This window comes from Cyprinus carpio, chromosome A25 (genome assembly GCF_018340385.1).
Source record: "Cyprinus carpio isolate SPL01 chromosome A25, ASM1834038v1, whole genome shotgun sequence".
NCBI classification, from domain to species: Eukaryota; Metazoa; Chordata; class Actinopteri; order Cypriniformes; family Cyprinidae; genus Cyprinus; species Cyprinus carpio.
Genome location: NC_056596.1, coordinates 17,072,565 through 17,089,597, shown reverse-complemented (window position 1 = coordinate 17,089,597; position 17,033 = coordinate 17,072,565). Strand labels below are relative to the sequence as shown.

The 17,033-nt window shown below is 32.9% G+C and overlaps 1 protein-coding gene and 1 pseudogene across 1 annotated transcript; one reads left to right on the top strand and one right to left on the bottom strand.

Annotated features, from left to right (window-relative positions):
- LOC109111210 overlaps positions 1-8,945 on the top strand; it is a 38,309-nt pseudogene extending 29,364 nt beyond the window's left edge.
- A 652-nt stretch (positions 8,946-9,597) lies between these two features.
- On the bottom strand, positions 9,598-12,749 carry LOC122135636. The gene has a single exon (XM_042715737.1). The coding sequence runs from the start codon at positions 12,056-12,058 to the stop codon at positions 10,670-10,672; it is 1,389 nt and encodes a 462-aa protein (XP_042571671.1). The 5' UTR covers positions 12,059-12,749; the 3' UTR covers positions 9,598-10,669.
- Positions 12,750-17,033: the final 4,284 nt, after the last annotated feature.

The window sequence follows — 17,033 nt, the reverse complement described above, 5'->3', positions numbered from 1 at the left end:
GTGATTTTTGTTTCATGTAAGATATAGCTTCTGTCCTTTAAATAAAAACACACTCATTATTTTATGACATCAATTACTGCTTTATTTAATCAGAAACACAGCCTAAATGTTATTTGTAGGCTATTTTACTTTTAATTTAATTAGAAGTAGGCCAACAGCGCCCCCTACAGATTAAAACTCCTTATTGAACGGGCGTTAGGACCTGGGGGAGGCTGCCGCTGTTTACTCTATCACACACCGAACGCGTCATTCTGTACGTGCTTTGATTGATTGAATGGAAAGGGAAAGGATCAGTCTATTTATTATTCAGACAAAACGTTGCTTCAAGAATGAGCCACACTGCTGATGTGATCTAATCGCTAGCACAACCTGAGCACATGTGAGTTAACACATTCCTCTTATCGGCAAGACATATCGGCATCATTTTTCATATCGGGCCAATGCCGATATTTACATTTAAAGCCATTATCGGCCAATTCCGATATCAACCGATAATATCGTGCATCCCTACATAATATTAATAAAAAACAACCTTAATACTGCTTTTATTCAAAGGAATAGTCCCATCATGCATTTTTTTTTTTGCATCTTGTTGTATTATGTTACATAAGCGAAAACTTTCTTGGGTTATTAATGGTTTTTGGGTTATTATTTAATTTTTTTATTGCAATGTATGGTTTATTGGAAGGTACTACGAGAATTGACTAGGTTATACTTGGTCTGACTCAGTTATTTATTGATGAAACATATGAATAGAAATTATATTTTGGAACACTGTAAACACAAAATAAAATAAAATAAAATAAAATAATTTTATATAAAATAAAATAAAATAAAATAAAATAAAATAAAATAAAATAAAATAAAATAAAATATGGATTAAAAAACAAACATTTTTGACCACTTGAGATATGAATTCTGAAAAGTTCAACAACAACATTTCAAAATCAACAGCAACTTTCTGACCCTTAAACAAACAGATTTATTTCTGTGCATTGGCTATGATGTTTAGGATTGATGGGGGTGTGTTGGTGTGTGTTCAGGTGGTGATTATGAGAGATTACCAGCACAGGAACGTGGTGGAGATGTTCAAGAGCGCTCTGGTGGAGGAGGAGCTCTGGGTCATCATGGAGTATCTGCAGGGAGGAGCTTTAACAAACATCGTGTCTGAGACCAGGTACCAGAGCACAACACCAACGACCTCATCATCTCTCCAGGAAAGCTGTTTCTCTTCCTTCTGTTTCATGAAAGATGAGAGAACTGCATTTCTTAGCCAATTAATCTTGAGGTTTATGCTATCATTGTGATCTCTATAGGATTTGTGAGCAATACGCTTTAACATGGGTGGATTAAACTTTCTTAAAATTCTGTGAGATGCCCCCCCCCCCCCCAAAAATGTATATAAAATAAATATGTATGACTTCTGGAAAGTTCATAAGCTAACTTTTTAATCGAAATCAAATTTAAATGAAATCAAAATAAAATAAAATAAAAGCATAAATGACCTTAAATTAACAGATTTATTTTACATTTTATAATATAATATAATATAATATAATATAATATAATATAATATAATACATAATTAAAAAACAAAACAATAGAACTTAAAATTATATAATACAATATATAATTAAAAAATAAAAATAATAAAAATACAATATAACTTATAATAATATAATACAATATAATATCTTATATAATATAATAGAACATAATACATAATTTAAAATAAAACAATATAACTTAAAATAAAAAAAACAAAATAAAATAATATAATATATGATTTAAAATAAATTAATGCATTATAATATAATTTTATGTAATTTATTATAAAATAAAATAATAAAACAATATAAAATAATATAATATGCAAATCATTTGCGGCCAGCTAATGGTTGAAAGACTGAAGACAGACAACATGTAATGATGAATCTTTCACAATAAGACCAGAAACATGATTAAAGGAAGTCATTTTCAGTCAGTTTTCATTTCATATCACTTTAACGTCACTGTGATTGCAGTTCTGCTGTTTAGATGAGCAAAACACAACGCTGGCTGCTCTCAAGGGTCTCTGCTCGTGTCTAGTCACTCCATGTAGTATTACTGTAGTGTTTTATTCATTCCACAAGAGGGTGATGCACAGTTGAGTCATGGATCCGCTCTGAGCTGTGCATGTATTCTGACACTCCGACTTTAATTTGATTACACAATCAGATTAGAGCATGTTGTGATGACATGCAGGGGGAATTTGATTAGTGATCTAATTAGTTTGGTAAATGCATCTCTGTCTTCGTCTGGTGAAGGACTAGATTTACAAGATTGCACACAAATGTGGCTCTATGTCACGTCTCCTCAGATTTGTCACGGCTGAAGGACGAGATCTGACCCGAGCAGCAGGCTTTGAACCGACACGTTTGCAAACACCATCGATTTTACACGCGGCCCCAGAGAGCAACAGACATCTGAGAGCAGAGCAGCTTGACAAGCAATTATATGACAGGAATAAATGAAATAAGCCTGATGTGAACATATGTGAAATATGAACATATACAGACATATTGAATATCTGTATATATTTATATAAATAACAAAATGAACCACAACAATTAAACAAATTATTACAGCAGGCTAATTCTAGGTCATGGTTATAGAAAAGAAAGAAATGTGAAAAATAAAATAAAATTTAAATAGAAATTTTAAATACATTTTAAAAATAAGAAAAAAATTATATTGAATTTTATTATTTATATTTATATAATATAATATATTGAAATTATATTATATTATATTATATAAATAATCATATTGATTAGAATAATTTTTGTTTGACAAGCATTTATTTCACATTAATAAATTAATAAGCCTGCATTTCAAAAAGCTGAATTTGTTGAAGTGAATATCTATATGTCTATAAATAATAATATGAATAATATATAAACAATAATAAATAATAATAAATGAACCAAAACATTTTTAGAGCAAGTTAAACCTAATGTCATGAAAATACAAAAGAAAAAAATTGTTTTGTTGACAAATGAAATGAGAAAAAACTAAATAATATAAAAATGAAATAGAATAATTTAAAATAAAACCATTTTTATACTGATTTGAAAACATTTTATTTGACAAGCAAGTATATGACAAGTATATGGACAAATTAATTATTAAAGTCTGAATTAAATAAAATGTATAATATTATAGTATAATAAAATAATAATTAATCAACCTAATTAAACTTTCCTTTAATAAAGACTAAACCTAATGTCATTAATAAACAAGAAAAAAATATGAAAAATTATTAGTTAAATAAACTAAAATAAAATTATAAAAAAAATACAAATACAAATTTTCAAACTGATTTGAAAAAAAAAAATTTTTTTTCAAGCAATTGCATGACATGAATAAATTAATAAGCCTGCATCTCAAAAAATTAAATTTGACCTTTATATAGATTGAATAATAATAATTATTATTATTAAATAATAATAAATAATAAATACACCAAAACATTCCTATACAACAGACTAAACCTAATGTCATGAACATACAAAATAATAATAATAATAATAACAGTAATAATATGAGTACAGATTAAATGAGTCAAATACAATAATTAAATATTTTTCAAATGATTTAAAGATTTTGTTTGACAAAAAAATATAGTGCATGAATAAATTTATAAGTCTGCATCTAAAAAAATTTTCATACAAAAAAATCTGTTTTAGAACTCTAAACAATCCTTTGTGTGTCACCACTATGATGCTGCAGTGTGGTGGACAGTTGCCAGGTTGTTCTGAGTGTTTTAAGCATGTTCCCAAGAGGTTGACTTGTCTTTCTGAGTGGTTTCTTCCCGTCTCGATGAGATGCAAGACACTTAGTAATCAGCACTGATATATAACAGCACAGAGAGCTCGAGCTCAAGCCTGACTGCTGGTCTGTGAAGGACAGTTATGTAAGCGTGTGTCTCTGTGGTGTGTTCAGGCTGAGCGAGGAGCAGATCGCGACCGTGTGTGAGGCTGTGCTGCAGGCGCTGGCGTACCTCCACTCGCAGGGGGTCATACACAGAGACATCAAGAGCGACTCCATCCTGCTCTCGCTGGACGGACGCGTGAGTTAGCTGAACCCTATTCAAACCAAGAACAGAGACAGATATACACACAGACATTCAGAAGTTTGGGGGCAGTAAGATTCTGTTATTGTTCTTGAAAGAAAGGAATACATTTATTCAGCACGGATGCATTCAGTTAATCAAAAAACTAATAAAAGGCCTTTATAAAGTTACTAAAGATTTCTTTTTCAAATAAACGCTGTTATTTTGAACATTCCATTCATCAAAGAATCCTGAAAAATCTTAGTTTCCATAAAAATATGAAGCACCACAACTATTTTCAACATTGATATTGATTTTTTATTGTTTACTGAGATCTGTATATATTTTTTATTTTTAATTTATTCCTATTTATTTTATTTTATTTTATTTTATTTTATTTTATGTTATTTTATTTTATTTTATTTTATTTTTAGGTCCATTTAATTTGTTGACTAATTCTTTTTAAATTTTTGTTTTTCAATTTTTCTTCTTTTGTATATTCATGACCTTAGATTTGGATTTTATAAAATTAATTTATTGCTATAAATATAATTTATGTATAGTTCAAAAACAGATTTTATATATTTTATCTTTTACATTTTATTTTATTATTTTGTTTAATCAAAATCTGTTTTTGAACTAGTAATAATAAATTAACTGATTATACAAAAAAAATAGTCAAATTAAATGGACGTAAATGGAAGTAAAATGCTAAAAAAACTCAGCTATGCAGGAACAAGAATAAATTACATTATAGAATGTGTTACAATAGGAAACAGTTATTTTAAATGGTAATAATATTTCAGAATATTACTGTTTTTACTGTATTATTATTCAAAGAAATGCAGCTTTGGTGAGCAGAAGAGACTTTGTGTCTTAACCGTATCTGAACTCTTACCCGTCTCAATGTTTCGGACTCAGATCAAGCTGTCAGACTTTGGCTTCTGCGCTCAGATCAGTAAAGATATCCCGAAGAGGAAGTCTCTGGTGGGGACGCCGTACTGGATGGCTCCGGAGGTCATCTCCAAATCACCGTATGGAACGGAGGTACAGCTGAACGCCGCAAAACAAACCACATGAAGCAGACGCCAGTGTGATTGTCTGATTAAACCAGGCCTGCTGTGCTGCATCTGCAGGTGGACGTGTGGTCTCTGGGCATCATGCTGGTGGAGATGGTGGACGGAGAGCCTCCGTATTTCAGTGAGACGCCGGTGGCTGCCATGAAGCGTCTGAGAGACGAGCCGGCGCCCACCGTACGAAACCTTCATCAGGTACGAGGAAAACCTCTCCAGTAATCACAGAGATGAACACAGACTTACAGACAGTTAGAACTTCTTACAAACATACACACAAGACCAGTGAATATCTATCTAAATAATACATAAATAATAATAAATGAACAAAAACATTCCTTTACAGCAAGTCTAATGTCATGAATATACAAAAGGAAAAATGTGACAAATAACTATTCATTATTCATTTAAATGGTCTCGTCCAACCTGGAATTTAAAAAATAAAAAATAAAATAAATAAGTAAATAAAATAATGTGAAAAATAACTATTCATTATTCAATTAAACTGTCTGGTCCAACCCAGACTAGACTAGACTAGACTAGACTAGACTAGACTAGACTAGACTAGACTAGACTACAATACAATACAATACAATAAAATAAAAAATTGAAAAATAACTATTCATTATTCAATTAAATGGTCTGGTCCAACCCGAAATAATAAAATAAAATAAAATAAAATAAATAAATAAATAAATAAATAAATAAATAAATAAATAAATTAAAATAAAATAAAATAAAATAAAATAAAATAAAATAAAATAAAAATGAATAAAATAAAAATATAAAAAAACAAAACAAAACAAAACAAAACAAAACAAAACAAAACAAAACAAAACAAAACAATTATATGGCATGAATAAATAAGTATGTTTAAAAAATAAAATAAAATAAAATAAAATAAAATAAAGCCTGTATCTCAAAGAGCTGTATATGTTAAAAGTATTGTAATTTATTTCCACAAAAGAGAAAATGTGAAAAATAATTAGCCAACAAATCAAATGAGCCAAATAAAATAATAATAATAATAATAATGAAAAGATGGCATATCAAAAGGTACTCAAGCCGTAAAAAACTGCTTTTGATGTGAAAACAATCAAAAAGTAAAATAAAAAAATAAAAGAAATATTAAATACTTTATAATATTATAATAATGTAAATTCCCATTGTGTACAAACTGATATGTATGTGTTTAAACTGGTGTTCATATCTGTTAAAAACATCGTTCCAACATCCAGAATTTGTGCATTTGCAGGTCATTCATGTGTTATTTTGTCTCGTCTGTTTCATCTGCAGGTGTCCCCGGTGCTGAAGGACTTCCTGAGGCGCATGCTGACGCGGGATCCGCTGGAGCGGGCCAGTGCCACCGACCTCCTGGAGCACCCCTTCCTCCTGCAGGCCAGCTCTCCGCAGTGCCTGGTGCCCCTGGTGGAGCAGTACCGCAAGCGCATGTCCCGCTGCTGAAGCCCCTGCATCCACCGGAGATCAGCCAGGAGCTGACGCACCTCGTGCTCCACGAGCAATCAGGACTGAGGTGGTGTTTTATGAGAAATGAACTCTATAAAGCCATTTTCTTCTACCTGAGGACGTCTTACTGGTGCTTAACAGGCGGTGAAACAGAGAAGTGCGTCTGGCTGAAATGCCACTGGGTTTTATGTTCTGTTCGAAGCGTGTTATCATGACTCACAACGAATCTGTGACCGCAGAAACCTGAACAAGCCATGGTTCCTTGAGTTCATTTATCAAATATTTTAGCTAATTTTATAATGCTTTCACATGATGATCTCACTGTTGTTCTTGTTGTTTGTTACAGCTGACACAACTTTATAATTGTTAACAATTTACAATAAGGTTCCATTAGTTAACAGCTTAAGCATTTATTAATCTTAGTTGATGTTAATTCCAACATTTACTAATACATTAATAACAACAAAAATAATAAATTAAAATTATTTAAATTAAAATTGTATCTGTTAATATTATTTAATGGACCTGAGCTAATATGAACTAACAACGAGCAGTTGTATTAACTTACTGTTAACAACGTTTACTGTAACAAATGTTGGTTAATGCATTAATATGCATTGTAAAGCGTCACCTTAATATTTATTATCTACAAACTGGAATTATATATTTCAATCGATTATATTAATTCACTTGATGTGCATCACAAGTTTATACTGGCTAAATTTAAAGAGCTTCAAATGTGGCTCATTTAGCCAGATATTAATGTATTACTAAATTAAATTAAATTATATTAAATTACATTTTAGAATAAAATAAAATAATAAAAAATTCAACTGGTTTAAATGTGGCTCATCCAATCAGGTTAAAATTAACTTAAATTAAATTAAATTAAAATTTAATTAAATTAAACCAAAAATTCCAACAGCTTCAAATCTGGCTCATCCAGTAAGATTTTAATGTATTCAATTACATACATTTAATTTAAAAGTAAAATGAAATAAAATAAAAGTAGCATACACCATTTAATTCACACCATAAAAGAAGTTCAAAAGTAGCTCATCCAATCAGGTTTTAATCTATTTTGTAATTTGAGTTGAAATCTACACCTTTTTGGTTTGAGTTTCCATCGAAAGATCAAAATATGATGTCAAACATCAGAAATTGCTAATAAATTTCACAATTAAATACAAAGAAATGGCAAGTAACATTGAATTAAATATGAAGTCGAAAGACTGAAACAGTATTTTCTCGTAAAACACACTCCAACAATCTTTTGTTTTCAATTTTTTTTTACAATTTCAAAAAATCATTGTTGTGTTACCGTGATATAAAATTATTTACACCATGTATTTGGTCATAACGCAGATCTTTACTTTCATCAACCAATGACAGTGTGGCACTTTCACCTCACATTTACCATTTTAAACGGCAATATTTAATCCAGAATCAGCGCAGATTCGAGATTTAACTCCACAGGAGGCACATATTTGGCCTGTGTTTTCACAGCTCGTGTAAGACTGGCTTGCATGGCTAAACAGTGGCTTGAATCTTAATCTGAGGAACCAAAGCGTTTCTTCAGAACAGGCGGTGAAAAGATGTCAGTTGTTTGAAACGTTTTTATGAGCCATTGTATCCAACTGTATATATTTTAATGACCTATTTATTATTATTTTTCAATGGATCGACGAGCACCTGCTTTTGGAAAGGGTGCTGCGAGTGGTTTGTAAAGCGTGTAAATATTGCATCTGAGCTTGAGAAGAGATTCCTGATTTCTTAAACTGCTGATTTCACTGTCAGGCATCAGAAGAACAAATAATGTACATTAATCAGAGTGAGAAACGAACAGTATTTGCATTCGTTTAATGATGAGCGAGGAAAGGAAAAGTCTGTTTATTGGTGTGTGTGTGTGTGTGTGTTTACATTTTGGATGCAGCGTTCATTGTGCTATTTTCAGATCCTACCTGTTTGTACTGTGATGTTTCCTAAATGATCATACGGACAGATTAAAGGAGAGAGATGCTGATTTGTGTCTTGGGCCGTTCACACTGGAAGTATTTCATCTGCACTGCTTTTTTAATTGTTGGTCTTTATGCAAAATGAAGATCATTTATTGTTCCAAACCTGTATACCGTAAATTTTTCTGTGTAACATGAGCCATTTTTGAAGAATCTGTATGCAGCTCTTTCCTGTGGAAGCTTGTTTTCACCACGGGTTCAATTCTGAGTTTATATGTTACAATTGTTTTTTTTTGTGTGTGTGTGTGTGTGTGTGTGTGTGTTTGTTTGTTTGTTTGTTTGTTTGTTTGTTTTTTGCCACAGAATAAAAAAACTAAAAGGTTACAATTCAGATTTTTTATTTTTTTTTAAATTGTGAGAAATAAACTCGGAATTACAAGATATAAAATCATAATTGCAAGATATAAATCATAATTATGAGGGGAAAAAAGTCTGAATTGTGTGATATAAACCCAGAATTACGAATAAACTCAGAATTGTGATGAACTCAGAATTGCAAGATATAAATCTTTCTATGGAAAAAAAAGTCTGAATTGTAACAAACTCAAAATTCAGATTTTTTTCCCTCATTATTCTGTTCATGTCTTGCAATTCTGACTTTTTTTCTCATAATTGAGAGAAACAAAGTCTGAATTGTGCAGTTACCTTTTTTATTTTTTATCCTGAATTCAGACAAAGAAGTCAGAATTGTAATGTAAACTCAGAATTTTTACTTTTTTTCTCACAGTTTTGTTTTTTTTTTAATTTTTTTTGTTTATTTTTCACTTTTTTTTGTCTCATAATTGAATGAAACAAAGTCTGAAATTGTGATAAAAAGTCGCAATTACCTTTTTTTATTTTCATAATTTTATTTATTAAATTTCAAGTTTATACAGTGGTGTAGAAACAATTTTAACTCTTAAATTTCACAAACAATTACAAAAATAAAGGCAAATAACATTGAATTAAATATGAACTTTTAAAATATAAAAACTGAAATATTATTTTCTCGCAGAACACTTCAATAATCTTTTGTTTTATTAACAACTTTTCAGTGTAGAGGACACGACAAAAAACAAAAACAAAACACAACAGTTCAAATGACTAATTATTCAAAGACTTTTGAAGTCTTTTTGTGAGGAACAGACACAAATTTATTTAATTTTGTCAAAACCAAACTTCAGAGTGCAAGTTTGAAAATAGAAATGAGATTTGTGGAAGGGAATTGAATAACGACAGGCTGTTCCTCACAAATCTGTGTCATTAAGTTTAAAGTGTTTCCGAACTCCTGCGTTTGTTTCTATAAGTCACACTCCATCTGTGTTTGAGTGCAGGAACGCATCTGGTGTGAACGAGCCCTCGTTAGTTTGCACAGCTCTGTGTTTGTGTACATGACGCAGCTGAGCACACATGACTCATAATCAACCTTCTTTCCACAACATGCGTCGTGTGCTTGTTTGTATGTTGGTTGTTGATGAAGAGGACTATACATTTAATTTTTTTAAAGAATAAATCATGCATATAAAAACAAAACACTGATATCAAGTTTTATTTCTTATACAGAGAATGCTTTAAGCATACACAAGGTCTTTATTCATATATTTAACTCTTTCACACAAATGCCTTGAGTTGTTTCAGTATATCTGTTTATGAAAGAGTGCAGAATACAAACTATTTACATTATAGATATGCATAGATATACAAAACTGTATTTTAATGCATACAAATCACTAACATTTGACTTTGCTCCAAAAAAAAAAAAAAAAGCTTATAAAAATAGGTTATAACATGCATGCATGATTAAAGCATGTAAGTACTTAATGCACAGACACTCTTGAGCAGTGCATAATAATGTCTGCAATAATTAAATTAGCCGAAGAACGTTAATGAATCTATGGAGGCTGTTAAAAAGAGACTACTTGAGAGCAGCAGCAGTTAAAAGTCTCAAGAGAGCTCGAGTTCTTGCATACATAAAGTACACGGCTATTTATAATGTCTCTGCCATAGTCATAAACATCTTCTTAAATGCCCTTTTGAGTGTTTTAATCTAAACATTTAAGAGCAGGATTGCTCTCAAACTCGCATCTCACCACGCTGATGCTGTCCACACTCGGGTGGCTGTTCACTATCATGTGTGTGTGTGAGAACGGGAAGGTCTCGGACCGGGACATCTTCCCTTTACCGTGTCCGGCGTCTCTGGGAGAGTCTGTGATGTGTCGCATGAATTCAGGAGCCGTGAATCTGCGCAGGAGTCTGTTCCCGAATCCAGAGAGCCCAGAAGAGCGAGGTTTGATCCTTTCAGGTTCGAGTTCTTCACGATTGAACAGAAGTTTGCTCTGCCTGGTCGTTTTGGGAATGCTGCCGCACTTTTGCACATCTTTTCTGATCTCAAAGTCGTCAGCGCCAGTCGTGCTGTAGAATTTCGCCACAAGAGGTTTTTCGTCTTGCAGCGACGCTCTTTTGAATTTGCTTGCAGATCTGTTGATTTCGTGCACGTCGCCCTGATAGGATTGTTTTCTTCCAGTTCTGAGGTCAAGATTAAATGAGTGGGTTTTCCCCCAAAGCGGCGCGTCGCCATCCGTCTCGCGTTCTGCACTTATAGTGCTTCCAGTTTCTTTCAACACCAAGTTTTGGATCTGTTTCGAAGCGAACAGTAGATCCGGTCCGTCGTTGGATCTGATGAGGCTTTGGTTGGCGTCTGGACGTCTGAAGCGGATCCGCAGGCCGTTGCTGTCGCAGACACGCAGCTGTCTCTGAAACAAGGCTGGGAGGATTTCCTCGTGTTTGCTTTGGATTTGTTTGGAGAACCTCTCCAAAACCTGCTTCGGGAGGCGATTGGGCCTCCGCAGTTCTTCGGCGGGTCCTCCAGTGCTGTTCGTTGGACTCACCGTCTTCTTTCTGCAAGCGTTGAGGGTTTGAACGCACTGGTTGTGCCCGAAGAAATCAGCAACTTGGATGGCCGAGTGGCCGGCGTGATTTGTGCGATCCAGTCGCAAACCGAGCTTCTTGAACGCCCGGATTAGGAACTCCAAGACTTGGCTGTGTCCTCCGCATGCGGCGTACATGAGGGCACTGTTTCCCCACGTGTCCGTGAGCTCTGGATCAGCGTTGAATTGCACCAGGAGCTTCACAGAATCTAAGTGTCCGTGTTCACATGCGAGACTCAAGGCCGTGCGTCCATGGTCATCCCGGGCGGACACATCTGCACCTTTTTCCAGAAGCAATTGGGTGAATTTGGATCTTGTTGCGTGCTCTTGGAGGCACACGGCGTGCATTAGAAGCGTACGCCCGTTTTCGGCTTTCCCGTTGATGATGCGCCCGTCCAACGCGTCCAGGACGAACCGAGCCAAGTGGACTTTCCCGCTCTGCATGGCTTCCAGGAAAGTTTTGGTGCCAGATCCCTGACACAAGTCCTTCGGCCTCAGCATCATGATCTGGAGTTAGTTTGTTGTGGTTATTCGCAGGCAGCTCAGAGTTTCTGAGTCTCACTTGAGAAACTGTCTGTGTTTTTATACCTTCGCCCTCCGCGTGTTGCTACGGAAACAGCCATCTGAGAGCGGCGATGCTGCTATGGGTCCATTCACAATCACCTCCTCTTTTCTCAGCCAGGAGGGGAGAGAGATGCACTAATTTGATGACAAGAATTACTCGGTGGTAAAAACACGGGTTTGTTTTCTTCTCCTGTCAGGTTGGATATAAAAGGATCCGTTGCCTAAGCAACAGTGTTAATGGACTTCTCTTTGGGTGTATAAAAATAAATATACATCTATACACATTTACAGAAGAAGCTGAAAGACAGAGTGCTTTGTAAGGTTTATAAAGGTCTATTATGGATGTTTAAATCCCTGAGTCATGCTTGATGAGCCTGCAGTGACTGTTCGTTAGTATGCAGATTAACACACATTCTGACTCAGTCTGAGCCGATGAAACTAATGTTCACACCAACATCTGCTCCAAATCTCGTTTACAAAGAGATGCCATATTTATTTTCACAACACTTTTAATTTACTTCAATTATTTCTTATTAGAAGAATTCATTTTTCCAGAATGTTAAATTATTGTGGTTTTTGCTCAGGCATCACTTTAAATACTGCTCATATTGGTTTAGTGATCATATCATAGCTCCCATATCATATATAAAATCATATTTCTCATATTTCATACATCTCATACATCCTATCTCATACATATCTAATTTCTCATACATCATCTCACATCATAAATCATCTTATATTTGATATATCATGTCATACATCATATATCTAATTTCTCAGACATCTCATACATCACATCTCGTTCATGATATCCATTACATCATTCCTCATAGATCAAATATCTCATTCCTCATACATTACATCTCATATATCTCACATTTCATTTCTCATATCTCATACATCAAATATCTCATAAATAAAATATCTCATTTAAATGCACTATTTCTCAAACATTATCTAATTTTTCATACATCATATCTCATACATCTCACATCATAAATCCTCTCATATTTGATATATCATCTCATACATCATATATCTAATTTCTCATACATTATATATCATAAATCACATCTCGGTCATGATATCTATTATATCATTTCTCATAGATCAAATATCTCATTCCTCATACATTACATCTCATATATCTCACATTTAATTTCTCATATCTCACACTTCAAATATCTCATATTTAAAATATCTAATTTTAATGCACTATTTCTCAAACATTATCTCATTTTTCATACATTATATCTCATACATCACATCTCATTTATGATATCTCATAAGTCATATCTCATACATCAAATATCTCCTTTCTCATACACTGCATCTCTTACGTCATATCTCACATTTCATTTCTCATATCTCCTCATACATTATATCTCATATATCATCTCACATCATACATCAAATATCTCATTTCTCATACATATCGCATACATCATCTACCAAATCTCATTTCTCATGCATAATTTCTCATACATTACATCTCATACCATACATTACATCTCATACATCCCATCATATATCTCACATATTTCATATATCAAATATCTAATTTCTCATGCATTATATCTCATACATCATATCTCACTCTTCATGCATCATAGCTCACATTTCACAATTCATATATCATATATAATGTCTCATATAACATATCTCATATCATATATCACACAGTTCATCATATCTCATGGGTTTTGATTTGGGCCAGCAAGCAACCATCCATAACTCACTAGTATTGTGCTGCTGAGTTTTGAACAGGCAATTTTCTAGTGTTTTCACTCATCATACATATCCTTAACATTTAAATGGGTCATATGATGCCGTAAAAAGAACATTATTTGGTGTATTTGGTGTAATGCAATGTGTTTATGTGGTTTAAGGTTCAAAAACACATTATTTCCCACATACTGTACATTATTGTTTCTCCTCTATGCCCCGCCTTTATGTTTCTCTTTCACAATGAAATAGTGTCTCAACAATATGGCATCAGCGGTAACAGCAAGAATAAAAGTCATGCCTTCTTTCTTTGTGTGAACATCTGGGCAGTGTTATGCAAATCTTCCCACATAGTGATGTAGAGATGTGGGGGCGTGTTAGAACGAGCCGTTTCAGGGGGGCGTGGACAAGTGTTAACTTTTATTAAGAATATCTCTTTGCATTTGAGACTTTAGTCTTTGCAACTTTACAGATCTTCTTTTTGCACCAAGAGCTTGTAACACTCCAAAGAGAAAGAAAAAAATAAATAAATGCATCATATGACACCTTTAACAATGTTTAATAGGCATTTCTCTAGCTCAAACAGTAGATTATGGCGCTAGCAATGGGTTTGAAATGTATACCTCAAATGCAGTGTAAGTTGCTCTGGATAAAAGCAGCTGCCAAATAACCATAAATATGATCCAATTAACAAAGACACCCTGAAAATCTGCCTGAGCAAAAGTCACTAGTGTCTCAGGTCACTTTGATCACTCCAAACCAGACACAAATCTCTCGCTGCAGGTTATTGCATTTCCCATAACCAGGATGACCTGCTGCTTGGATGTTAGTGATTTTATCTACATAATGACACACGTGGCGTGGATGGGCGCTGCTTCACAGAGACACTGCTGGGTAATTCAATTTATGATCAAAATAATCTCCACTTGAAAATCTCTTGAAAAGAAAGCTGCTCTCTGAGATGGAGATGCCTACTATAAAAATATGAGAAACTCAGAGACTCAAGAAGATGTGGATCAGTTGGTTTCTGAGAACGGATCAGTGATGAACAGAGATGAAATAAAGCAGGTCAACAAAACCAGTCCTGATGTGGAATGATGTTTATATACCCAGTAAATTGCTGAAAGCAGAAAAACTCAAACAGTTGAGTCAAAAATTCAAATTTCAGCGAAAAACTACTTTAATTTCAGTCTATTACTCACATAAAACAAATGACTTTAGAAGACTTGACATATCTCATATATCTCATTTCTCATGCATTATATCTCATGCATCATATCTCGTACATCAAATATGATGCATAGGATGAAAAGGCAAATATGACTTCAGAAGACCTGGAATATATTAAATCCATTTTTTTTCCAAATTCAATTTTATTTGTATAGCGCTTTTCACAATACATTGTTTCAATGTGCACATACACACAGGCCAAATCTCAAACTGTTTACAAATTTTGTCTTTTATTTATTTTTGATATTTGTTTAGAAATTGAGACATTTTAGGCCAAATCTAAAACCATGTTTCCAATTTTATTTATTTATTTGGTAATTATGTAGAAATTTATTCATTTAGAAATTTGTATAAATTGTAGTTTTCAATTCTATTTTTTATGTTAATATTCATGTACTTATTTAGAAATATATTTATTTAGAAATTTATTTAGACATTAAAAAATGTGTTTAGAAACTTTTAGATTTTTTTACTTTTTATTTAAACATTTACATAGTATTTTATTTATATATAAAATATGTATATATATATACACACATATATATATATATATATATATATATACACACACACACACACACACACACACACACACATATATATATATGTATATATATATATATATATATATATATATATATATAAAATATATTATATATTTATAAAATATATTATATATATATATAAATAAACCTATTTAATTAATTTTTTAAATGTTTATTGCTGTTCTCTATGTAAGGTATATTTGAAGATCTCCTTTGACCTTTGTTTTTGTTTTATTTTTTTATTTCAGTCCATTTTCTTGGAAAGTGCCAATCATTCAACCATTTAAATGATCTAGTGATAATTCAGTGTACTGTAAACTCTTGTCAGAATTCAAAATTTCACAGATAAATGTTTAAAATGCCTGTCAGAACCACAGATCCTTAAATAGTAACCCCTTGAGTCCGGCGCGGTCGGTCATAGATTATCTCCTGTCGTCCAAAGCGACTGAACCAACACAATAACTCACTTGAAGCCGAGCTCCTGCCTGCGAAGATTCAAAGGGCTTTTTCTGGACGAGTAAAAGGCTGTAATAGAGAACGAGAGCTGTGAGCACTTCACCCAAGACAGTCATCACACCTTCACTTCTGCTTCCAGATTCTCTCTTAACTCATGTTTGACATGTACTGGATTTGTCTGCAGTGTCCAATAGCATCACAAAATTAGCTTGGCATATTTTTAAACCATGCATCTTAATAATTACAGGAGCAATTATTGCACTAAATTAACCTCAATTAATCTCAAAAGCAGCATATATTTTTGGATGCATTAATCCAGATATTATTTAAGATGCATTGTGTGCAAACTGGGACTGAGTTTCACAGCTATTTTGTCTGTAGATGTAGTAGAATGTATGGAACTGAAATAAATAAATAATCTATATAGAAATTGATCATGAACGTATCCATTTAATTTTACTCAGATGTCTTGCAGCTATTTTGTCTGTAGATGTAGCACTTATGGAACTGATTCATGTGTACAATTTATTAATAAATAAATAAACATTAATAAATAAATGTTATTTATTTATACATTTGTTTATAAATGCATTTACTGAATTATTTAAATAGAAATTGTTTATCACAATCGTTGAGCTGGATGTGATGATGAAGCAAAAATCTGTCCTGGGGCACAAGATTAATTAAACTGACTCAATCCCTCCGGTAAAAGACATATTTAATCACTAGATCACAAGAGAATTGACTCACTTTAACTCTTTCATGGCTGTATTTTACCAGAAGCAGCACTGATTGACTGGCAGATTTTTTTTGAAAACTGTAGTATTGTTGCATGTTGATGCATACTTCAAGCCAATAATAATCAGTAGCGATAAACCCTTTCTCTCTAGTTGTCTTATTTGAGCACAGATGTAAACGTCTGTGACTCAGCCGTCATTGATTTCTCCTTCAGCAGG